Here is a 24,878-nt window from a genome sequence, read left to right on the forward strand (position 1 = left end):
ACCCAGGAGGGTGGAATATTTGACGGTGCTGAGACCTTTCCAGAGGCAGGAAGAAGGTGATCAGAGCTCAACAAACCACGGGGAGGTTCTGGACCATGTTTGAAATAAAGGGTGATCCTGTGTCCCTGTTCCTGGGAAGGCTTTGGACCTGTGTTGTGGCTTTGTCACCGGTCCTGTGACTGGTCTCATCTGCTGCTGTTCCTGAGGAGACTCCCTGGATGGAGCTACAGGTTACCAAATCCCCCTGGAGAGTCCCTGGGAGCCTCATCCTGCTTCCTGCTGCTCAGTCTCAGGATCTCACTGTGCACTCAGACACTCCTTATTTCAGAGAATCAGGGAATCCCAGACTGGTTTGGGTTGGAAGGACCTTAAAGCCCATCCAGTCCCACCCCCTGCCACGGGCAGGGACACCTTCCACTCTCCCAGGGTGCTCCAACCTGGCCTTGGACACTTCCAGGGATGGGGCAGCCACAGCTTCTCTGGGAATTCCATCCTGGTGTCTCCTCACCCTCACAGTCAATGATTCCCTCCCAATATCCCACTTAAACCTCCTCTCTGTCGGTTTAGTGCCCATTTGTTGCTGGACTAGAGTTGTTAGAGATAAAACAGAGCTATTTTCTCCTCCTTTAGAAGTCCAGCTCCTCTCTCTGGTGCTCCTCAGAGTTCCTACATCCCTGTCCCAACCCATGGGGGTGGAATCTGCCACTTCCAGCAGGATCAGCCACTTCAGGCTGCCCAGACAATATGGATTATCACTTATTTCAGATGAATGTGCAGATCCTTTTCTTTTTTGAGTGTTTTTCCCTGCCAGTGCTTGTGAATGAAGCTTCCCCTCCTCTGGAGGAGGGAGATGGTTTAGTTATTCCTGTGCTGGCAGGAGCTTCGCCCTTCCAGGCTCAACTGACCCTGTATGGTGTGACCAGCACGGGCTGCTGAGCCTCTGAGGGACTCAGAGAGGCTGGAAAGGGGGTTCTTTAATCCTCAGGAGTGAAATGGGGCAGGAAAAAGTGAGTTACTGGACTGGTCCTCGTGGTGGGAGTCTCGTTAATGAGAGAGAGGAAGAGGGAAAAGCCTCGTGGGGCAGGAGCTGCTTCTGTTTCTTGCTCGTGGTTTCCTGGAATCATGGAATGGTTTGGGTTGGAAAGGACCTCAAAAACCATCCAGTTCCACCCCCTGCCACGGGCAGGGATACTTTCCACTCTCCCAGGTTGCTCCAACCTGGCCTTGGGCACTTCCAGGGATGGGGCAGCCACAGCTTCTCTGGGAATTCCATCCCAGCCCCTCCTCACCCTCACAGGGAGGAATTCCTCCCCAATATCCCATCTAAACCCACTCTCTGTCAGTTTGAAGCCATTCCCCCTTATCCTGTCCCTCCAGGCCCTTCTCCAAAGTCCCTCTCCATGTTCCTTGTCAGTCCCTTCAGGTCCTGGAAGGCCACAATCAGGTCACCCCGAAGCTTCTCTTCTCCAGGCTGAACAATCCCAGTTCTCCAGCCTTTCCTCCTGGCAGAGCTGCTCCATGAATTTGGTGATTTCCAAACCTCCACAGCTTATTAAATGTGCCTTAATTGTGTTTACCATTCAACACTGGAAAACCCCTCTTGGGTCATGCTGGTCCTGGGGACTATTTCTGGTTGTGGGGTGAAACAAAGAGCTGGAATCTGTTCTTGGCTCATCGGTGTCTTTTTGGTGGGATTCCTCCCTCAGACTTTGGGAGGAACCTCTGGGCCCTCTCTCAGAGGTGTTTTGCAGCTGTTTTTGGGCACTGACATGACTGTTCATGTTTTGTTGTGTTCAAAGAACAAAACTCCAAGGGAACATTCAGGTGAGACCCTCAAAATTCAGCTTTTCGTGCACAGAAAGTGTCAAAATCCTCAGATTTCTGATAGTTTTGGAGGGATAGGCAGGAAAGCTGGATCTGCTGGAATTCCAGTCTCACCTGAGGGAAGGTCTCAGTGTCTGGGGTGTCAGGATTTCCTCCTGGGAAATGTCCTGGTCACAGGGTGCCAACAGTGACTCTGTTGGTGTGCTCATGGCCCCAGGGTTGTGCCACTGCCACAGCGAGTCATGTGGCTTTTATTTTCATTTATTTTAGGCTTTGGTGAACACGAGGCAAATCCCATTAACTAGGGAAGAAAACAGCAAGAGGAATAAATGACAAACCCAGCAAAGTGCACGATGGAGCCACGTCCAGCCTCGACTCCCAGTTTGCCACTGATTAAATTAGGATTAAAAAAAAACCCCAACAGCATTAAAATAATTTATAAAAAGTCCTCAGCGCCCCTGATCTCCTGAGGAATTCAGAGCCAGAGACATAACCCAGACTGCAACAAGCTGTAACTCCTCAGACATGCAGCAAACCACAGCCTAGGATGGATTTATTCCATGGATGGAGGGGAGGGGGCCGCTCTTCCCGTTGGCTGCTGGGTTTATTTGGAATATTTGCACCACTCTGGGTGTTTGTATCAAATAAGGAATCTGCCTTTCCTACTGGTGCTGTTGTTTCACACTGTTTAGTGCATCCCTGAGCTCTGAGTGGATCCTTTGGAATCCTGTTTTGCCGGGGTCGTGTTTTAGCAACGGATATTTGTGCACGACCAAGCCCTAAAAAAATGGTGGTTTGCAGATTTCTGGGAGCAGGGATTTTGTTCTGTCTGGAAGAGCACAGAGGTAGGACAAGGCTGAGGCCCCGAATTCCAGTGCCTGGTTCTTTTCCCGGGGTGTGTTTTGGGAATCTGCACACAGGTCAAACAGCAGCATCCAAAGGAAACGGGACTGAGCAGGAGCTGCTGTGGAATTCTGGTTCCTCTGGGGGGGGTTTCTTGTTGATCTGCTCCTGAATGAACTGGGTCAGGTTGGTCCAACTCCAGTTCGCAGAATCATGGGATGGGTTGGGTTGGAAGGAGCTTAAATCCCATCCCATCCCATCCCATCCCATCCCATCCCATCCCATCCCATCCCACCCCCTGCCATGGGCAGGGACACCTCCCCCTATCCCAGGTTGCTCCAGCCTGGCCTTGGACACTCCCAGGGATGGGAACAGGGAAGAGCAGCCTTTGTGAAGAGCCATTTCCCTGGAAAAGGCAAAGGAGATGCCTTTTGGGAATCTTTCCTTGTGTCTTTTGCATCCTTTGATTTCCCACAGCCACAGACGTACAAGAACCCTCGCGAAAACCCCTCATGTCCCATGTGATGTGAACGTGGAGATGTTTTTCCCCTTATTTTTAGAACTTGACCTTCCAAGGCTGAAAAATAACTTTTTTCCTTCTTTCTGACTTTTGTCCTTCGCTTGGCAGAGGCCAGTTAAAAAAAAACACAAGCAGAGAGATGGAAAATATTTCGACTTTTAAAAACCAGCGAGACCTTTTCTTCTCCTTGTTTGTTTGTGCCCTGCTTTCGTTTGTGATGTCAGCTCCAGGCAGGGGAAAAGGTGGAAACGAGCCTGGCACTGCCCAGGGGCAAAACCACCTTCCCACCCAAGCCCAAATAAACACTATTTGCTCCTCATTTTGTTTTTTTTTTTAAATCATTAAACCTTCAATAATTGTGCTGACCATCAGACGGTAACGAGCTCAGGTGCATCAGATCCCGAATTTGTCCTTTTCAAACAGGCACAGGAACAACCAAGCCCTGAGCAGACACCTTCTGCTGTGTTAAAGAGAGTGACTTAAGGGATTTCCAGCCCTCCCATCTGCATTTAGGAAGGTAGAAAACGAAGCCAGGGAAAATAAAGGTGGGAATGAGCTCACCCTGTGGAGCCACCGTGTCTTGCTCAGTCCAAGGAGGAACCAGCTACATCTGAATTTCAGACAGTTGTTTTGCTGCTGTCAGTGAACAAATCCATCCCAGGAGCTGCTGCAGCCTGAAAAAAAAAAATGTCTCTGGGTTTCCAGAAGGTAAAGAAAATGCCTTAACTCCTTTTAATGTCAAGACTTAATTCCTTTTAATGTCAAGACTTAATTCCTTTTGATGTCAATTATTTGAGTTCCTTCAGCCCATGGGCCAAAAATAACCCCGAAAGAAAATTATCTGACTTCTCAATAATATGGTTTCAATGAGTTAATATAAGTTAAATAATAGACATATTAGAAAATACAGTGAATTGTCCCTATCAGGTGATCACCAGTGTTATAAAATGAGATTCTGGGCAGCTGAAAGTGTTCAGGAAAGTGCTGAGCTTTGGGCAGGGGCAGCAGGATGACTCCTGATGGTCTTAGAGAGCTCTTCTTGAACACAAAACCAGCAGGGTTTGGGCCCCTGAAAACCTAAAACCACAGAATTTACCTGGCTGGCTGAAGGCTGGGCTTCCAGGCAGCTTTTTTTAATTGGGTGTTTGATTTTAAGGTTTTTTTTTTAATTAGGTTTTTATGGGGTTTGTGTCCTGGTACTTCGCTGGGCTGGCAGAAAACACCATTTCTTGCTCACCCTTTGTTTTATTTTCCTTGCACTGAACAATTCATGGCTTTGGGGGGGGGAGGAATCTGGAAGGTGTCAGGGCTTTGAGGTCCCTTCCAGCCCAACCCATTCCATGATCCCACGGTTCCTCTTTTCCCTGCATCCCTTTTTTTTTTTCAGGGAGAGGATTTTTCACTCCCATCCCTCCACGTGGACACACATTTTTTTTCCCACACAACACCCTGACCTGGGTTGTTTCTGAGGTGACCTCAGGGGTGCCCCTTTTCCAGCCTCCATTCCCTGGGAGCCACAGCTCTTTCTTCCCAGAGTTTTACAACTTCTCCCCAGTTGAAAAGCCAAAAAAAACCCCCCAAAACCACATTTTTTTGATTTTTTTGTTTTTTTTTTCCTTTATTAACAACCTTATCAGGCTGCTGGTGAAGTGATGTGCTTTCCCTCACAGCTCTCCACTGCCAGGGCAGGGACTGATGGGCTTCCTTGGAGGCTCCAGGGATGAGAGTCTGGAAAGCCTGGATGCCTCTGGCTCCTCTTGACAGCAGCAGCTTCCAAGACAAGCTGGATGGACGTGATTTATCCCAGCTCAGGGTGAAGAATTTGCTCCCTGGGGGACGTGTGACAGGGCATTTGTCCTACACTCCCTGTTTGTCACCGGGAAATATGAATTATAAAGAAGATTTCCCAGGGCATCAGTGGGAAAAACAGTATCTCTTATCTTTAAGAGTCAGCTGGATGGGTTTGATTTGTCCAGAGTGATGTTAAAACCTGGGAATGTCTGCTCTGGGCTCCAGCTGAACCCCTGGGGCTCCCCAAAAGTATCAAACCCTCTGGGCTGATTTCCCTTGCTGGGTGTGGCAGGAGGGAACCAGGGTGTAAATGGCTTTATTTTCGGGATGAATCCATGTGCTGCACCATCCCTGTGGGATAAACCTGAGGATATTTAGTGCTCACTGCCCCCTGTTCCCTCAGGGATGGGAAGGTTTTCCCGGGCAGGGGAGCTCTGAGGTCAAAAACGAGGGGAAAAAACCCCAAATCTTTGTGTCCATATCCAAGATTTCTGATATTCCAACACCTCAAAGACTGAGCTACTCTTTCCTGGGGCTTTCCTGTCCTGTCCCAGGGGGGTTGTGGGATCAACACACGATGGGTTTCACAACCCAAGAATTTCTCTGCTCTCCAGATCGACCTTTTCTTGCAGGTAACACTTTAACCTGCCCCTTCCCTGAGGGAGATTTTCCTGGGGCAGCTTTTCTTTGGCTGCTCTGGGTGGATTTCTCACCCCCCTCTGTGTCTCCTGGTGGAAAATGCCAGATGGAGGGTGATGGAAAACGCTGGATGGGGACTCTGCTGCAGAGACAGAGAGCAGCAAAGCCTCCTTTCCTTCCCTTCCATCACCTCTGCACTTCATCCTTCCTTCGGGCAGGGAATAAAAATCAGCCTCCGAGGATCTGCCCAATCCCTCCGAAATAGGATGTGGGAGCTCCCCTTTGGAGCTGGAAGATCATTCAAGAGCTCTCCCTCAGTTGTGAGCAGCAGAAAGTGCCTTTGGGGAGTTCAAAAGAGCCTTTTCTGAAATCCTGGGCGAGCCCAGATGTCTCCTGTGAGCGGTTTGGGGAGGAAAAAAATCCGTGAGGGATCCGGCTGGGAATCATCCCGTCTGTCCCACGTCTGGGAAGGAGGAAGAAAAAAACCAAAAAAAAAAAAAAGAACCCTTTTAATTCTGGAATTTTCTGACCTATTTTGGTCTTAAAAAAAAAAAAATTGTTAAAAAAAAAAATTAAACTGCTGATGAGTTTCTCATCTTGTTTACTTTTGTAACGTCCTCCGTGGAGGAGCAGCCAGGAATGACGTCCAGCATCCGAGTGGGAACTTCAGAGGAAGGAATGCAGCTTCATAAATAGCAAACCACAGGCACTAATGGGGAGCAGAGGCAAACCTGCAGGTCCAGAACTCGCTGCAGGAGCAGCTCCTCCGCCCACCCTGCCCCGAGATCCCAAGATGATTCCAGCCCTGGCCGTTGTTTTCCTCCTCTGCCTCTCCTGTCCTTTCTCCTCCTGTCAGCAGAGAAGGATAGGTGAGTGTTTCATTCTATTTTCTGCACTTTCCAGGCTCCTCTGGAGCAACACCCTCCCTCTGTGTGTTGCAGGAGGGAGCGAGGAGGAAGGGAATGCTCCGGGAATGTTTGGGAGTTTGGGGGTTTTGTAGGAAACTCGAGGATTAACCCTGTGAATTCCCAGGCTCACATTTTCCCCCCAGTTTCCCCTCCTGAGCACTGGAATTTTTTTATTTTATTTTTTTTTTTTAAAGAGAAATATTTATCCTGGAAATTTTGTGGGGTTTTGTCGTGACCTGGAAGGGACACTTTGCATTAATCTGCATTTTTTTATGTGATTGAAGTTAAAAAAAAAACAAACCACCAGATTGTACAGAATGTCCCGTCACAGGATCCGTGGATATTCTCTTTTCCTGTGCACATGGGGCTCAGGGAAGCCCTGAATTCTAGGAATGTAGAAGTTCCAGTCCTCCAGGAGGGTTTTTTTTTTTGGAGGGGGGGAGTTCTCAGCTCAGAGAGGATCTGTGGGATCCATCAGAGCCACAGAGATCCAGGTGTGTGGGGGGCAGGATGAGAAGGATTGCCAGCAATGGAAAAGTCTGCAAAGGGCAGAGATTTCCTTTGGAGTGGTTGAGTCATTACGGTGAATTTGCATTTTAAACCCCCCCTCAAACTTTGATTTCAAATTCCCTCTTGCCACCAGGGATGGAAAATCCTCCCCAGGAATAACAGAAGCTGCCCCGAAGCCTTTCAGGCAGAGCTGAGCCAAAACCTCTGTTTGAAGTTACAAATCCTGTGCAAACTCCTTGCTTTCAGTAAATTAAGAAACATGCCTTTAATTCAGCCTTTCTGTCTAAGAATGGCACGTCTGTGGGGCTTCCAAAGCCAGTTTCCAAACCAAAAAGTGCTGGAGAGGCTGCAAATACTCACCAAGTCCTTTTGGTTCCCTGCAGGGAAGACCCACGAGGTTTTCAGGTTTGTCACGGGAGAATGAGGCAGTTTTACTAAACCAGTGGCCTGGGCTTCCAGCTGCCCTTGGAGCTGGAAAACTCCCCGTGCTCAGGGATTGCAGATCCCAAATTCCAGCTGATTTCCCCCCCTGTCTGTGGGAGATATTCCTATTTCTGTAGGCGAGGTGCGATTTATGTCCGAGGGTTGATGGACCAAGCAAAAATTAGAGAAATGCTGGAAAAAAAAACACTGGAGGAATGAGGTTGTGCATCCCCATGGACAGCCAGGAATTGGCCAGGGGGATTTCAGGAGATGAACCTGAATGGAACTTTACATCCAATTATGAGAGTTTTCTCAGAAACCGCCTCGGTCTGGAAACGATGAGCTCCGTCCATCCGCTCGTCCCTGAGCCCAGCCCGGGCTTTAAACAGGACTCAGTAGACCTGGAATCTGGGAGAGGGGAGGGAAATTCCTGCCCAGCTGCCCCGGGTGCCCCTGTGAGGTGCTGTGTGCCCCGTGTTCCGATGTTTCCGTGGATGATGAGCACGTGTGTGTCCCTTTGTATCCCAAAGATCCCATGAGGCACTTTGAAAGGAAAGAACCCGCCTTCAACAAGAAACCCCTCAGTGCCTCGGCAGCAGGTGAGGCAGCAGCTGATGTGCCCCTTTCCCATTCCAGGGGGGAATGGAAGCACATCTGGCAGAGACCCAGCCACGGGCTCGGCCCTTCCCGGCAGCTCCCGCGGCACCGAGTCCTTCATTTGCTTCCTTTGGCAGCAAATCCTTCCCAAGTGTGAACTGCAGGGCCTGTGCCAGGGCAACAGCTCCCAGGGCCCTTCCCTCCCTCCCTCCCTCCCAGCACTGCTGATTGTCACGTTAGCAAAGCAAATTCCACCCCTCAGTCCGGTCCAGTCTCTCCTGATTCCAGCAAAACTCCTTCCAGGAACCGGCAGAGGCCGGGGTGGAATCTGCATCTTGGATGCTGAGCTGTTGACATCAGGTGGTTGGTACAGCTTTGTGTGCTTTTTCCCAACACTCTGGGTTTTTTAGGAGGTGAAGTCGGGCCAGAAATGCTGGAAGAGATGAGAGAAACCAACCGTGTGCTGCTGGAGGTTCGGGAGCTGTTGAAGCAGCAGGTGGGTGAGAAAGGGACCTGATTCCTGATGTTCTGCAGGAAAGAGATCTTGGAATCTGCTCTGGAGCTGGGGAGCTGCTCCTGGGGTGGAATGAGGAGCAGGTTATTGTGCTGCTAAACCACGGCTCAGGTGGGGTCCCAGCAGGTCTGGAATTCCTGAGGCAAAGTTTGGAAAAACTCCAAGTTGGGGAAAAAAAAAACCTTGAAGAGCTTAAGTTGGAAAAAAACTTAAGGTGGGAAAACTTAGGTGGGAAAACTTAGGTGGGAAAACTTTTAGGTGGGAAAACTTAGGTGGGAAAACTTAGGTGGGAAAACTTAGGTGGGAAAACTTAGGTGGGAAAACTTAGGTGGGAAAACTTAGGTGGGAAAACTTAGGTGGGAAAACTTAGGTGGGAAAACTTAGGTGGGAAAACTTAGGTGGGAAAACTTTTAGGTGGGAAAACTTAGGTGGGAAAACTTAATTTGGGAAAAGCAGGAGGTTCCTGTGAATTCCAAGGGCTCTGTCTGCTGGGACCCAGCAAACACGGGCAGGGGACCTTCCAGCAGGGACAGGCTGGAAAAACAGGTCACTTTTCCCTTGGTTTTGTGGGCTCAGGGAATCAGGGGAGAGTCCAAACTTGGAAGGTGGAGGAGCCCTTTGAGCCACCCACCAGGGTCCTGTTAAGGGAAGTCCTGTGGGGTCTAAACTTGTTCCCTCTTCCCTCCTGTTGTTTTAATCCCGGGAGGTTGGAGCTTTTTGGGTGCTTGGATCTCTTCCCATCCCAACCAGGAGATGGTGGTTTGCCTGCTCAGCTCTTCCCAGCACAGAAAAAGGTTCCATTCTGCCTGGGTTCTTCCCGGTGGGAGCTGAGGGATTCCCGTGCCAGGGAGCTGGAATGGCAGCACAAACTCTAATCCACAAAAACATCTGCTGCCCTGAGCTCCTCTCACATTCCAGGCTGCTGCATAAATACCCACTGTTCGCTGGGAATCAGGTCAGACACAGCTCCTGGCACCTCCAGCAATGATTTCCAATGTTCCCTTCCAGCTGCTTCTCCCTGAGCAGCTCTTCTGTTTGTTCTTTTCCTCTTGCCACCATTTTATTTTATTTTATTTTATTTTATTTTTTATTTCACTTTATTTTATTTTTTTATTTTTTTATTTCATTTTATTTTATTTTATTTTATTTTTTACTTTATTTTATTTTATTTCATTTCATTTTATTATATTTTATTTTATTTTTTCATTTCATTTCATTTTATTACATTTTATTTTATTATTTTATTTTTATTTTACTTTATCTTATTTTATTTTATTTTACTTTATTTTTACTTTACTTTATTTTATTTCATTTTATTATATTTTATTTCATTTTATTTTTATTTTACTTTATTTTACTTTATTTTACTTTATTATATTTTATTTTATTTTATTTTATTTTATTTTTATTTTACTTTATTTTACTTTATTTTACTTTATTTTACTTTATTTTACTTTATTTTACTTTATTTTACTTTATTTTATTTTATTTTATTTTATTTTGTTTTATTTTATTTTATTTTATTTCATTTTTAATCCCCGTCCTTCCTCTCAACAACACCCTCACAAAGCTCACCCTCAGGAGGCAAACTCGCATTTCCAGCTGGAAAAAAAACCAAGGTGGAGGGTCAGAATTCCTTAATCTGGGCAAAGATTTGCTAAAACTTTGCTTTTCCTTGGTCCAGCAGCATGGGATGAAAGGTCAGGTTGACTCTCCAGAATCAAATTGATTCCTCTGGATCAGAGGGAGTCTGGAGGAAATCTTGGGATTAGATCCTAAAATCCTCTGAGCCAAATGCTGGAGGATCCCTGGCACAGAGGAACCCCCGGTGTCCCTCAGCAGTGCCCTGAATTCCCTGCTCCAAGGGGAGATCCGGGTGGGATCCATCCCTGCATCCTTTATTCCGTGACCTCAGGACACGTTGGGAGGCTGGAAATGAAAACTCCTCCTAAACCTGGGAGCTGCAGGGAGAAGCTTTTGTGACAACACCACGTTCCCGGGGGCGAGGAGGTGTCCTGAGCACCAGCTGGGGGCAGGCAGGAAGGGTTTTTCTGGGAAGGATCCTGCTGGGATTGCTGTCTGAGGTGCTGGAGAGCCATGGAATGTCAGCTGGAGACTGACTGAGCCTGTCCCTGTGCTGAAGGATCATGGAATCCTGGAATATCCTGAGCTGGGAGGGACCCCCAAGGATCATCCAGTCCAACCCCTGGCCCTGCACAGACATTCCCAACAATCCCCCCCTGTCCCTCAGAGCGTTGTCCAAGAGTTCTGGACATGTTCCCCAGGGTTTTCCTTCGTTCTTCTCCAACCCCTGCCCCTCTTTATTTAAGGAGTTGGGGCTTAATTTGTCCCCTGAGAACACAGAAACATCCACAGCAACAATGCAGCGGGATTTCTGTGGAATCCTGGAATATCCTGAGCGGGAAGGGACCCCCAGGGATCATCAGGACACCCCAACAATCCCTCAGAGGATCATCCAAACCCTCCTGGAGCTCTGGCAGCCTTGGGGCCGTGCCCACTGCCCTGGGGAGCCTGGGCAGTGCCCACCACCCTCTGGGGGAGGAAGAACCTTTCCCTGAGATCCATCCCAACCCCCTGGCACAGCTCCACATGTTGGAGCCCAGAGGAGATCTGGAGGGAATTCCAGGAGGAGATTCCAAGCATCCTCATGGCACGAGGGCCAAAGAACGGCCCAGGCAGTGCCAGGGGTTGCTCATGGAACCTCCCCCTGCCTTTCCCCTCTGGAATTCTGGCTCAGCATCCTCTGGGGCAGAAAACACGGATTTATTTCCCTTTCTCCAGGACATTTGTCTCTGTTTGCTCCAGCCAAGTGTCTCCTGCCCCTGTGGCAGGACAGTTTTGTTATCCAGAGTGGAAACCCTGCTCAGGGAGGGATTTAACAGGGCCACAACCCAGCCCAGCTCCCAGAGGGAGCAGCAGCAGCCTTTGGGGTGGGAGTTACTGTCTTTGGGAGTCCTGGGCAGGCTCAGCCCCCCCACTGTTTGCTGGCACTGGGGCTCTTGGTGTGCCTGGCACACCTTTGGCTGAGTGGTGGCTCTCGTTCCCTTCTCTAGATCAAGGAGATCACATTCCTGAAGAACACGGTCATGGAGTGCGACGCCTGCGGTGAGTTCCTGAGCTGAGCCCTGTGCTCCTCCAAACCCTCCGTGCCCTTCGTGTCCAAACAGGCAGCAAAATGCCAGCTGGGACCAGCTCCCAGAGTCACAGTTATCCCGAGGTGTCACAGGGAGAACTGAATATTTGGGATGCTTTTGGATGCATGCAGGGACTGGTGCTCCCTGAACTTCCCGGGACCCCTTTGCAGGAGAAGCTTCAAAAAGCTCCAAACCCCCGAGAATGCACAGGATCATGGAATGGTTTGGGCTGGAGGGACCTTAAGGATCATCTTGTTTCAACCCCCTGCCCTGGGCAGGGACACCTTCCACTATCCCAGGGTGCTCCAACCTGGCCTTGGGCACTTCCAGGGATGGGGCAGCCACAGCTTCTCTGGGAATTCCATCCCAGCCCCTCCCTCACAGCCAGGAATTTCTTCCCAATATCCCATCTCTCCCTGCCCTCTGGCAGTTTGAAGCCATTCCCTGTGTCCTGTCCCTCCAGGCCCTTGTCCAAAGTCCCTCTCCATGTTCCTTGTAGCTCCTTCAGGTCCTGGAAGGCCCCAGTCAGGTCACCCCAAAGCTTCTCTCCTCCAGGCTGAACGATCCCAATTCTCCAGCCTTTCCTCCCAGCAGAGCTGCTCCAGCCCTTTGATCATCTTTGTTCCTCCTCTGGACTTCTCCACATCCCTCCTGTGCTGGAAACCCCAGAGCTGGATGGAATTACCCCAGTGGGGTCTCACCCGAGGGGGCAGAGGGGCAGAACCCCCCCTCCCCTGCTGCCCCTGCTGGGGATGATCCCGGGATTTGGGGGTTTCTGGGCTCTGAGCACACGTTGCCAGGTCGTGTCCAGCCCCTCATCCCCCAAATCCTTCTCCCAGGGCTGCTCTCCCCCATTCCCCCCCTTCCAGCCTTTCCCTCTTTGCCCCTGCCAGGAGCTCTGGGGGTGGGTTTGTGCTCCTGGGAATGCCCTGGGCATCCCCTGGGATGGATCCTGAGCTCCAAGTGGAAGAGAACATCCCCCCCAAGAGGCTCTGCCGGGCTATTCCTCCCGTCCCAGTGCTGCCACCATCCAGGCAGGGAGGTGGTTTACAGGGAATTCGGCAAACAGGATCATAAATTTCCCCCTATAAATCGTGCCCTCTGCTCCCCAGTAACCGTGTTTTCCCTCGGCTGGAGCTCACCCCGGTGTCTCTGGCTCGCAGGAGGCTCCTAGAGCTGCTCTGTTATTTGTCAGCACGCTCAGAGGGTGGAGCAAGAGCCACTCCTGCACTTGGAGGGATTGTGCTTCTGCTGGAAAAGAGATTAACCAAAGCTTCTGGGACCCGCAGGACAGAAACACATTCATCCCCTGCAATCGCTTGAATAATAATTTGCTCATAAAACTGTCCTGAACTTTCTCTCTGTTACTCGATTTCTGCCTCCCTCGCTTGTTGTTCTGCTTTCTGGGTGTCCTCCTGTGCTCCCTCCTGCAGGGTTTGAGCCCTGAACAGCATCACTTGGGGGCTTCTCTCTTATTTCTCACAAAGAGAAGTGTGAGCAGGGAAGATCTTTTCTATTTTTTAGTGAAGATTTTGCTGCTGGCAGAGTGTTTGTTTGTTGTTTTATTTCAGTTTTTTGGGTTTTTTTGTTTTGTTTTGTTGTGTTTTGTTTTGGTTTTTTTTTTATGTTGAGCTTTCAAGCTGGAGAAAACAGGAGCAAAAAGTGTCCTTGGCCCCGTGGCCTCGGCTCTGGGCTGGGAGCTCAGGCTTTGGAAGTGTCCAAGGCCAGGCTGGAAGGGGCTTGGAGCAACCTGGTCCAGGTGGGAGCAGCCTGGAACGTGTCCCTGCCCAGGGCAGGGAGAGGGATGGGATGAGCTTTGCCGTCCTTCCAACCCCACCCATTCCGTGATTCTGCGACTCCTGTGGCTTCTTATTTGCTTTTTGTCTCCTCTGAGTCAGAAATCTTTAAGGTCCCTTCCAGTTTAAACCACGATTCTGTGATTTTGATCCCAAAGGAGGAGCTGCAGCCGCTCATCCCTCGGGAAGGGCGGGGAGGGATGTTGGATGTTCCGTGCGTGTGGAGCGCTGGGATACTCCGGAGACCCCCCAGGGAGGCCTCTGGCTCCATCCTTAACATCCCTCTCGTCCCCCTTAACATCCCTCTCGTCCCCAGGGATGCGCCCGGAGGTGACAGGTCCCGTCATCACCGTCACACAGTTCAACAGGTGCCTCCCAAATCCCTGTTTCCCGGGAGTGCCCTGCACCGAGACCGGCTCCGGCTTCCGCTGCGGGCCCTGTCCCCCTGGATATTCCGGGAACGGGACCCACTGCACCGACATCAACGAGGTAAAAAACGGGCTGGGAGGCACAGAACTGCCTCGGTTTTCCTCGGGGTGTCACAGGTTTGCCTCGTGGTTTGAAGGAGAAGCCTCTCAGCTCCTCCAGGAGCTGGAATTCCAGCGGAAATTCAGGGTTCTGTCCGGGGGGGGGGGGTGTTATAGCCAGGCCAGCTTGGAATTTCTCTCTCCACCAAGATAAATCCTTTGGTTTGTGCCACACGGGAAGGTGAGTTTGGGAAGGCCAGAGCAGCCTCCTCCAGCCTCCAAAATCCTCCGAGCTGATGAGTTGTTGGAGATAAGATTTATTATGTGTGGAATGGAATCAAATCCTTCCCAAGCAGTCCTGGAAGCAGCAAATCTCACCACACTGCTTGGATTGCTTTATTTCTGCCCTTAAATCAAACCTTGCTGGGCAGATACTGTGTGGGGTTTTGGGGTTTTTTTTTTAGGAATTGTGGCATTCCATCAAGTTTAGGCTCTGTGTGTATGGGAAGCTCTGCTCATTAATTCCATGTGTCCATAGGACTCCTGTGGTTCCCAAACCATGTTCCTAAGCTCCTTGATTATTCCACCAGGCAGAGCCATCTCATCTCTGTTGCATTTCCATTTAAAAACCCGCTGAAGGGCCGATGAGAGATTTCTGGGATTGATGATAATCTGGTAGCCCAAAATATGGGAACCACTGTGTTCATGGGACCCATCTGCCAGTGCAGAGAGGAAGAATCCGGGGAAAACAATGAAGTGTGGGAGAAAATGAAGCATTCACAGCAATTTTGGAAAGGCAGTTCCTTCCCAGAGTGGTAAACAAACAACTGCCTTGGAGTGTTACAGGTTTGTCTCGTGGTTTATGAGGAAAAGCCTTGAGGTCCCTCCGGGAGCTGGAATTCCACGGTGTAAGGAATTGTCCAGTTCTCTGGGCTCAGAGGATTCCAGGAAGGGAAGTGTGAAGCCAGGACAGCCCCTGCCTGGGTGACTGATGCCACCTGAGGAGGATCAGTCCCGACAGTTGCTTTGTTTGACTTCGCCTGCACCAATTTTTTTGGGGGGGGGAACGACCGAGGTGGGGAAAAGCCGCCGTTTTCCAGCGGAGCTTCCGTGCGTTCCTGCCTCGCTCTTTAGAGCTAAAAAAACCCACAGGAGCTGGACCTGCCCCAGCTTTTGGAGCCGCCTCCCAGCCCTGCCCACCCTCTCTCTTGTTTCAGTGCAACGCAAACCCCTGCTTCCCGAAAGTCCAGTGCATTAACACCAACCCCGGCTTCCGCTGCGACCCCTGCCCGCCCGGCTTCACCGGGCAGCTGCTCCAGGGGGTGGGACTGGCCTATGCCAGGGCCAACAAGCAGGTAAGGCCCAGGAACCCTCCTGTGCCCCCTGGGAAGTCGGTCAGTCTCTCCCCTCTGGCGCTGCCATCCATGAGGAACGGGAGGGGAACGCGGGATGATGATGCTCCCGTGCGAACGGATTCGTCCCCGGCAGGGTGGGGAGGGGGCCTGGGATGGATTTCCCAGAGGAGCTGTGGCTGCCCCATCCCTGGAAGTTGGATGTCATGGCATCAAGGCCAGGTTGGATGGAGCTCTGAGCAGCCTGGGCTAGTGGGAGGGGTCTTTAAGGGCTTTAAGGTGCCCTCCAACCCAACCCGGTGTGTGATTCCGTGATCCCACACATTGGTGGGAAGACGGATGCAGGGAGAGGAGAGACGTGCCCAGGATGTCCTGACACCTCAGCCCCAAAGCCACCTGCCCTCCAAGGCCTTCCCTGAGGCTGGACAGAACATTCTGTGGCTGTGACAGCCAGGCTTTCCTCGTGTGTCCCTTCCTGCTGGGACACAGAAGAGCTCATGCAGCTGCTGCCACCCACCCCCCCCCTTGGCTTCCCTGACAGCTCCTGATGGATCAGAGTCAAAAACCCGGCAGCCTGGGCTTGGGGTGGAGCACAGGAGCACATTGTCCCCCTCGGGGGTGCTCGTGGGTTGGGAGCCATTCCTGCTCCGTGGATCCCCTGCTGTCCCTCCACAGGGAGGATATTCTGGCAGCAAAGTGATTTTTTTCCCCCTCTGGAGAGGGGGGAAGGAGCTTGCCCGGGGTCAGGAGCGCTGCTGGGATCTGCCTCGAGCTGGTCAGGAGGAAAACTTGCTAGCCCTGGGCTAGTAAGGTGTGCCGGGGCTTTGCTTCTGCTCCTGGTCGTGCCCCAAATCCTGGGATGTGCCATGGGGGCTGCTCAGGAGTGAATTTAGTGGGTGTTTGGTTCTTCCTGGGCAGGTTTGCACCGACATCAACGAGTGTGAGACGGGGGCTGCCACCAACTGTGTCCCAAATTCCATCTGCATCAACACCCGGGTGAGTGCTCAGGGACACGGAGCTGCTCCCAGGGCTGGAGCCAGGCTGGGAGAGCTGGGAGAGCTGGGATTCTCCAGTCCAGGGAAGGGAAGGCTCCAGGGAGAACCTCAGAGCCCCTTCCAGGGCCTAAAGAGGCTCCAGGAGAGCTGGAGAGGGACTTGGGACAAGGGATGGAGGGACAGGACGCAGGGAATGACTTCCCACTGCCAGAGGGCAGGGATAGATGGGATAGATGGATATTGGGAAGGAATTCCTCCCTGTGAGGGTGGGGAGGGGCTGGAGTGGATTTCCCAGAGAAGCTGTGGCTGCCCCTCCTGGATCCCTGGAAGTGTCCAAGGCCAGGTTGGAGACACCTGGGATAGTGGGAGATGAGCTTTAAAGGTCCCTTCCCACCCAAACCAGTCCGGGATTCCACAATTCCATGACATCACCGGATCTCCCCCGTGGATCTCCCTTCCCAGGCCTTGGGGCCTCAGTTCCCCGGGGCCGAGGGAGGGCTGTGGGAGTCAATTCCTCGTTTGCTTTTCCCACAGGGATCCTACAAGTGCGGGGCCTGCAAGCCGGGCTTTGTGGGGGATCAGGTGAGCGGCTGCCGGAGCCAGAGCCAGATGGGGCGACGCTGCCCCAACGGGGAGATCAGCCCCTGCCACGAGAAGGCCGAGTGCATCGTGGAGAGGGACGGCTCCCTGTCCTGCCAGGTGAGGGCTGACCTCCAGAGTTTGGGGTCTGGCTGACCCCCCCAAGTTTGGGGTCTGGCTGACCCTCTGAGTTTGGGGTCTGGCTGACCCCCTGAGTTTGGGATCTGTCTGACCCCCAGGTTTGGGGTCTGTCTGACCCCCAGGTTTGGGGTCTGTCTGACCCCCTGAGTTTGGGGTCTGGCTGACCCCCAAGTTAGGGATCTGTGTGACCCCCCAGGTTTGGGGTCTGTCTGACCCCCCAGGTTTGGGGTCTGTCTGACCCCCGAGTTTGGGGTCTGTCTGACCCCCAAGTTTGGGGTCTGTCTGACCCCCAAGTTTGGGGTCTGGCTGGCCCCCTGAGTTTGGGGTCTGTCTGACCCCCCAAGTTTGGGGTCTGTCTGACCCCCCAGGTTTGAGGTCTGACACCATCCTTCCCAAGGCTGGGCTCTGGTCCAGCCCTCCCCGAGTCTGGGGTCAGGCCCAACCCTGCCATGATTGGGGTCTGGCCCAGCCCCACTGCAATTGGGGTCTGGTTCATCCCTCCCTGAGACTGGGGTCTGGTCCCAACTCCCCTGGGATTGGGGTCTCGTCCCAACTCCCCTGGGATTGGGGTCTGGTCTGGCCCTCCTGAGGTTGGGGTCTGGTCCCAACTGGGGTCTGGTCTGGGCCTCCTGAGGTTGGGGTCTGGCCCTCCTGAGGTTGGGATCTGGTCTGACCCCCCTGAATTTGGGGGCAGATCCACCTCTCCCCAAGTTTGGGGTCTGCTCCAACGCCCTCATGACTGGGGTCTCATCCAGCAATGGGGGGCTGGTCCCACCCTCCTGAGGTTGGAGTCTGCTCACACCCCCTCCAGTTGGGGTCTGGTCCAACCCTCCTGCAGCTGGGATCTGATCCCAACCTCCCCGAGGCTGGGGTTTGTTCCCAGCCCTCCCTGCCATCGGGGGCTGCCCCCTCTCCCCTTTCCCTCCCCTCGCTCTGCGGGGTCTGCCACTGCCCTCTCCTGGAGAACCCGCCTTCCCAAAACATCCCGGCCCTTCCCTGGCACCTGAGCTCCCTGGGGAGCTCCTGGCACCTCCAGATCCAGCCCTGCTCGTTCCGGGGTTTGGTTTTCCTGAAGCCCCACAAATCTGGGGAACGTCGGGGAACATCCCCCAGAGCTGAGCAGGGACAAGCCCCGCTCGGCAACCTCGGAGCCGAGTCCTGCTGCTGCCTCTGCCTTTACAGCCTCGGGAGCAAGCAGAGGGTTTGGATCCGAGCTGTTCGAAAGGCTCTTTGCACCAGAAGCGCCCCTCCCAGGCGGTGTTTTCCCCGCGGGGCGTTTTGCGCCCGGATTTGCGGTGTTCGGTGCCGGTTCTCACGGAAAACCCCCTCGATTTTGGAGGGACGTGGCCATCAGGGGACCCCCCCCCCCCCCTCCCGGGCCTCACGGGGTGTCTGTGCTGCCTTCCAGTGCCTCGTGGGGTGGGCAGGGAACGGCTACGTGTGCGGGAAGGACACGGACATCGACGGCGTCCCCGACGAGAAGCAGCGCTGCTCCGACAAGAAATGCCGCAAGGTGAGGGCGGCCCCCGCCCGGATCGCTCAGGAAATCAGGGAATTCCGGGCGATTCCCACCCGGGAAAAAAAGTGCCGGGGAGGCCTCGGGGAGTCGGGGTGAGTGGCATTCCCGGCGTTTTGTGCTCTCCTTCCAGGACAACTGCGTGACCGTCCCCAACTCCGGGCAGGAGGACGCGGACAGGGACGGGATCGGAGACGCCTGCGACGACGATGCCGACGGAGACGGGATTCCAAACGGCGAGGTCGGGGCTCTGGTGTCAGGCTCTGCCCCACCTGAAGGCACCCAGAGGTCCTGCAAGGCAGCAGCAGCACCTTTAATGTGAATTTGGAGAACGCCCAGGTCACGGCGTGACCTTTTGCTTTTAAATTCGGGTGTTCTCTGCTGCGTGGGGAGCAGGGACAGGACCCAGGGAATGGCCTGGAGCTGTGTCAGGGTTGGGATGGATCTCAGGGAAAGGTTCTTCCCCCAGAGGGTGCTGGGGCACTGCCCAGGCTCTCCAGGGCTCTCCACTGCTCTCCAGGGCAGTGGGCACGGCCCCAAGGCTGCCAGAGCTCCAGGAGGGTTTGGATGATCCTCTGAGGGACAGGGGGGGATTGTTGGGGTGTCCTGGGCAGGGCCAGGAGCTGGACTGGATGATCCTTGGTGGTCCCTTCCAGCTCAGGCCATTCTGTGCTTCTGAAGGCTCTAAAAACCTGCGGAGAGCAGAGAACACCCCAGAGCACTGCAGGGCCTTCCCAAACCCTGCTCCCCTGGGAATTAGGGGGTGTGTCTCCCGCTGCCATCAGGTCATCCCGGCATTCCCTGAGCAGGCAGTGACCGGGACCGAGGGCGGCAGGGAGCGACGGCTGGTCCCAAACCTCAGCCCCCGTGTCCCCCCCCGTGCCCCCCCCGTGTCCCTGCAGGACAACTGTGTGTACACACGGAACACGGACCAGCGCAACGCCGACAAGGACAACTTTGGGGACGCCTGTGACAACTGTCGGCAGGTGAAGAACAACGACCAGAAGGACATCGACGGCGACGGGAAGGGCGACGAGTGCGACGACGACATGGACGGGGACGGTGAGAGGGGCAGGAGACCCTCCTGGGAGGTTTTTTTATTTATTTATTTATTTATTATCAGGGCTTGAAAAGACTTTCCCCGCCTGGAAGAGGCGTCTTTTCCCAGAGGGGTTTTCGGGTGTTTTCTCCTCCTGCGTTCCAGGGAAACCCTCCCTGGCGGGAGAGAAGGATAAATCCCTGCAGATAAGTCCTTTATCATCCCCACAGAGGGATGAGAAAAGCCCTGAGGACTCCAGGGTGGGTGGCTTTCCCCAGGCCCAGTGTTTGAAATTAATGATATTAAAGTCCAGTGTTCTCCCCTTTGGAAATAATTTTTCCTCCAGTCCTGCCACTGCCTGGAATTCCGGGTGTGTTATCTCAATTCACAGCATCTCTGCTGGGCCCTTCACACGGGTCCTCCCAGGCCTTCAGAGGCCTCAGAACTAATTCCTGCTGGGATTCCAGCTCAGCTCTGGGCCACACCAGTGTCCTCCCAGTTCAGCCCTCGCAGGGTTTAAACGTCTCTCCCAGGGTGGTGCTCAGACCTCCACTGTGGGACAGTCTGGGGGGTGGTTCAGGACCTGCTGATCTCCTAAGGGAGACCCTAAGGGACGTCCCTTAGAGCAGAATGTTCACAAACACTGAATTTGTTGCTTTATCACACGAGTTCACCTGTCCCGGATTTTTTGATGGATCCGCTCTGCCCCGTTTCCCAGGGATCAGAAACACAGTGGACAACTGCAGGAGAGTCCCTAACCCTGACCAAAGGGACAGGGATGGGGACGGTGTGGGAGATGCCTGTGACAGCTGCCCAACCCTCAGCAACCCAGACCAGGTACGGAACCTTCCCGGGTTTTGCCTTCCAGGTTCATTCTCCTCCCTCAAACCTGTGCCAGTGTCACCTGCCAGGGTGTTCCCTCCTGGGGACTCACCCTGGCACGTTTTGGCTGCCACCCTGCAGCACAAAAGGACGTTCCCTTGGGAGCAAACATCAGCTCAGAGAGGAAGTTTTGCACTCTGGGCTCTCCCTTCCTTCCCTGTTCATCCGTGTTCGGCCACAGCAGCTTGTAAATCCCGCAGAAACCTTCCCCCCTGGGCAGCTCTCCCTCTGTTCTCTCTCTTGCCTGTTCCTCCTCTTGATCTGTGGGAAATCTAAATTGTCCTTCCTTTATTTTGGCAGAAAGACACTGACCACGACCTGGTGGGAGATGTCTGTGACACCAACCAGGACAGGTGAGGCCTCGCTGCAAAAATCCCCCCTGTCTGCCTGGAATCCTGGGGGGGAAAAAGGGAGAAAGAGGGACAGCCTGGCTTGGCCTTACCCAGTAAAAAAGATTAAGAGGTTAAGAGAATTGGAACCTTCTTCAGACCCCCCCAAAAAAGCAGCCAGTGGAAGGATGGACCCCTCCCTGGGTTTCCCAGCGGGAATTATTTCCCATCTGTTTTGGGTGTAACCAACACCCCGAGGCTCCTTAAAGCTGAAACCGCCCAGTCCTGCTGCTCCTGCCGAGGATCCCAGCCCCTGGGAAGGTTTTCCCTGCTTGTTCCAAAGCACCTGGCAGTGGGTAACCTTTTTCCCTGCCCTTGTCTCCCTGCCAGCGACGGGGACGGGCACCAGGATTCCCGGGATAACTGCCCCACAGTGCCCAACAGCTCCCAGGTGGACACGGACAACGACGGGGTGGGGGACGAGTGCGATGACGATGATGATGATGATGGGATCCCAGATGTGAAACCCCCAGGCCCCGACAACTGCAGGCTGGTCCCCAACCCCGGCCAGGAGGACTCGGATGGTAAGGGGATGGATCCTCCTGGAGATCCACAGGGATTCAGACCTGGGACAGGTTCAGACCCCACAGCCCTGCCATCAGGGTCACGCCTGGGAAAGGTTCTCCTCCAGAGGTGTCTGTGGGTTGAGGGGTTTCTCTGCTGGAGTGTCCCAGCACTCCAAACCTCCCCCTGCAGCGCCTGGAACTCTAAATGGAGCAAATCCAGGTGTGAGGGGCAGGAGAACCCGTGGAGAGCTCATCACTCCTCCTCTCATGCCCCCAGGGGACGGCGTGGGGAACCTGTGCGAGGACGACTTCGACAGGGACATGGTGATCGACAGGATAGACGTGTGCCCCGAGAACGCCGAGGTGACGCTGACGGACTTCAGGGCTTTCCAGACCGTGGTGTTGGACCCCGAGGGGGATGCACAGATTGACCCCAACTGGATCGTCCTCAACCAGGTAGGAGAGTGTCCCGGCACGGGTGGGATGCAGTTTTCCTTGGAAGGCTCTGCAGGTTTCGTGGCGCCGTTCGACCGTTCCCGGATCCTGGAGCGCTGAGGGAGGTTGGTATGTTTGGAACAGCACTAATGAGTCAACCTTCCTCTTCCTCAGGGCATGGAGATTGTCCAGACCATGAACAGCGATCCTGGCCTGGCTGTAGGTGAGGAATTCCCTTTGTCCTGTTGGAAAATCACCCCTCGGTGCAGCCCTGACGAGTATTTCAGCCGCGACTTAACGACTCCCTCCACCTCCTACAAAACACTTTGCGTAGTAAAGAAACCCTCAGATTTCACTGGGCAAAATCCATCCCCTGTCCTGAATCCATTAAAAAAAAAAGGATCAGCCTTCTGTCTTGGCACACAGAGGGGTTGTTCTCCCACCAGGTTACACGGCGTTCAACGGGGTGGACTTTGAGGGCACCTTCCATGTCAACACGGCCACGGACGACGACTACGCCGGGTTCATATTTGGGTACCAGGACAGCTCCAGCTTCTACGTGGTCATGTGGAAGCAGATGGAACAGACCTACTGGCAGGCAAACCCCTTCCGAGCAGTAGCAGAACCTGGAATTCAGCTGAAGGTAAAGAAACCACGGAAAAAAAATTCCACGGGGGGGATTTTTGTGCCCTTTTCGGGAGAAGCGGCTGTGGCAGCTCCAGACCTTCACCCACACACTGAGCAGCCTCTTCCCCACCCCAGGCAGTGAAGTCCAAAACGGGCCCGGGTGAGTATCTCCGGAATTCCCTCTGGCACACGGGAGACACCACTGACCAGGTGAAGCTGCTCTGGAAGGACCCTCGGAATTCCGGCTGGAAGGACAAGACGTCCTATCGCTGGTTCCTGCAGCACCGGCCCCAGGTCGGGTACATCAGGTGAGGGGCTGCAGAGAACTCCCCCTGCTCAGCTCAGGGGGGGGCTGGACACAAAAGGGGAGAGGAGGGACAGCATCCACCTGAGAGTAAATTCCACAGGGAAAATGAGCCTCGTGGAATCCCAGGACGGGTGGGGTCGGAAGGGACCGTAAAGCTCATCCAGGGACATGGGCAGGGACACCTCCCGCTATCCCGGGGTGCTCCATCCTGGCCTTGGACGCTCTCAGGGGTGGGGCAGCCCCGTTGCCCGGGGAGGTGTCATGTTCACAGCCCCGTTGTCCCCCAGGGCTCGTTTCTACGAGGGCCCCGAGGTCGTGGCAGACACCGGAGTCGTCCTGGACACCACCATGCGAGGGGGACGCCTCGGGGTCTTCTGCTTCTCCCAGGAGAACATCATCTGGTCCAACCTGCGCTACCGCTGCAACGGTGGGTTCCCAAACCCGAGCAGGGACACTTGGGCTGTTTTGCTTCCCAGGTTGTTCCTTCATCCCGGGGCCACCCCCGGGCTGGGACATCCCCCAGCAGCTGCTCCTGCTTTCCACTGCTCTTCCTGCCCCTCATCCCTGCCTGCTTTCCTCTCCCCAGACACCATCCCCGAGGACTACGAGACCTTCCGAGTCCAGCAGGACTAACAGCCCCTCGACGGAGCCAGCCCATCCTGCTTCCCCGGACCCCGCTCCCGCTCTGGAATTCCGTAGGAAGAACCGTCGGCACGTCCTGCTGCGCCCTCACAGCACCTCCAGCACCTCTCCCTCGACAGCAACTCCCTTTTCATGCTACAAGAACCCTCTGGGAAGGGCAGAGGGGAGACAGTGAGTGTGGCCCAGAAGCCTGAGCTGCTGCAGATCCCACTGGGAAAAGATCTGCTGGAAGCCCCCCCTGCAGCAGCCGGGATTGTTGGAGTGAGTTTAGCGTGGATGATCCCCAGGAATGTTTTTCCCCACTCCAAGTGTGAATGAATGTTTGTTCTCCTTTTCAAGACCTGCTGCAAAGCAAAGCCAGTGCCAGCGTGAGGAGGACACGGGGGAGCAGCCTCGGCACAAAGTTGCTCGTTAAAAATAATTAGAAAACAAACAAAAAAAAAGGCACTTTAAGGAGAGTATCTTTGTTCTGGGATGTTGGATAATAAATAACTAGATTCCTCCTTGGTCAGGTGTGTGTTCTTGTGCCTCCTCTGGAGGTTTTCCCTCACAGATGTGTAAGAGAGACCCCCAAAGGCTGGAATTGGTGGGACTGGGAGAGCCCAGACTGGGAATTTTCTTGGCACCTCCCTCTCCTTGACCCGCCCTCCCTGGGTCTCCTCAGAGCAAGAAATGAAAGCTTTAGGCTTGGTTTGCCTCCTGGAACCTGCCAGGACTCCCACAGGCAGCCGAGGAGCTGGAAAAACTGCTCCCATCCGCGTCGTGGGAGCTGGGAGGAGCAGCCAAAGGGTTTCCAGAGCTGGAAACCTGAGGAGCCTTAAATCCCTTAAATCCCTGTCCCTGCCAGGTAACCAACTCCCCCCAGCAGCACTTCAGCCTGCCTGGAGAGCCAATAAAAGCTGAATTCTGCAAGATGCTGCAGGTTCAAGGTGCTCACCATGGTAATTACCCTGAAACCTGCTCGTGCTTTCGGGAGAGTCGCTCCTGGTTTGGGCAGGACTTGACAGAATTCCCCCTCTGGAACGAGGCTGTGGGATGAGCCCCACACACTGGATGTGCTGCTGCTGCTGCCTGTCACCAAACAGTGGGAACACACATCTCCTGCTCCTGGGGAGTTGAGGGCAAAGGCTGCACTTGGCCAGAATTCCAGGGCAGGGTTGGGATGGATCTCAGGGAAAGGTTCTTCCCCCGGAGGGTGGTTGGGCACTGCCCAAGCTCCCCAGGGCAGTGGGCACAGCACCAAGGCTGCCAGAGCTCCAGGAGGGTTTGGACAACGCTCCGAGGGCCAGGGTGGAAATTCCACCTCAACCTCTTCCCATGGAGGGTGCAGAGCACTGGGACAGCTGCCCAGGGAGGGCGTGGAGTCTCCCTTCCTGGAGACATTCCAAACCCACCTGGATGTGCCTCTGCTCCAGGTGACCCTGCCCGGGCAGGGGGTTGGACCAAGCAACCTCCAGAGGTCCCTCCCCACTATCCCAACC

General features: G+C 53.8%; 1 protein-coding gene across 2 annotated transcripts; it reads left to right on the plus strand.

The window, feature by feature from the left end:
- The first annotated feature begins 6,243 nt into the window (after positions 1 to 6,243).
- On the plus strand, positions 6,244 to 23,904 carry COMP (cartilage oligomeric matrix protein). Of its 2 annotated transcripts, XM_032711634.1 has the most exons (20): positions 6,244 to 6,486; positions 7,989 to 8,057; positions 8,466 to 8,551; positions 11,644 to 11,695; positions 13,837 to 14,009; positions 15,205 to 15,342; positions 16,258 to 16,335; positions 16,869 to 17,033; positions 18,463 to 18,567; positions 18,704 to 18,811; positions 19,473 to 19,632; positions 20,328 to 20,446; positions 20,792 to 20,844; positions 21,211 to 21,404; positions 21,664 to 21,842; positions 21,996 to 22,044; positions 22,268 to 22,464; positions 22,584 to 22,756; positions 23,043 to 23,182; positions 23,342 to 23,904. In XM_032711634.1, the coding sequence occupies exons 1-20, from the start codon at positions 6,330 to 6,332 to the stop codon at positions 23,386 to 23,388; spliced, it is 2,442 nt and encodes an 813-aa protein (XP_032567525.1). In that variant the 5' UTR covers positions 6,244 to 6,329; the 3' UTR covers positions 23,389 to 23,904. The 2 variants fall into 2 exon arrangements, with proteins under 2 accessions (XP_032567525.1, XP_032567526.1); XM_032711635.1 differs by lacking the exon at positions 7,989 to 8,057 and having other exon boundaries at positions 6,245 to 6,486.
- The last annotated feature ends 974 nt before the right edge of the window (positions 23,905 to 24,878 follow it).

The sequence above is a fragment of the Chiroxiphia lanceolata genome, chromosome 27, assembly GCF_009829145.1.
Source record: "Chiroxiphia lanceolata isolate bChiLan1 chromosome 27, bChiLan1.pri, whole genome shotgun sequence".
NCBI lineage: Eukaryota > Metazoa > Chordata > Aves > Passeriformes > Pipridae > Chiroxiphia > Chiroxiphia lanceolata.

What these genes read in the sequence shown, in the direction of transcription:
- COMP (XM_032711634.1), top strand. Translation starts at nt 6,330, where the DNA reads ATGGGGAGCAGAGGCAAACCTGCAGGTCCAGAACTCGCTGCAGGAGCA. An exon ending in CTGTCAGCAGAGAAGGATAG is followed by an intron (nt 6,487 to 7,988) that starts GTGAGTGTTTCA and finishes TGTATCCCAAAG; the next exon opens with ATCCCATGAGGCACTTTGAA. An exon ending in ACTGGATCGTCCTCAACCAG is followed by an intron (nt 21,843 to 21,995) that starts GTAGGAGAGTGT and finishes CCTCTTCCTCAG; the next exon opens with GGCATGGAGATTGTCCAGAC.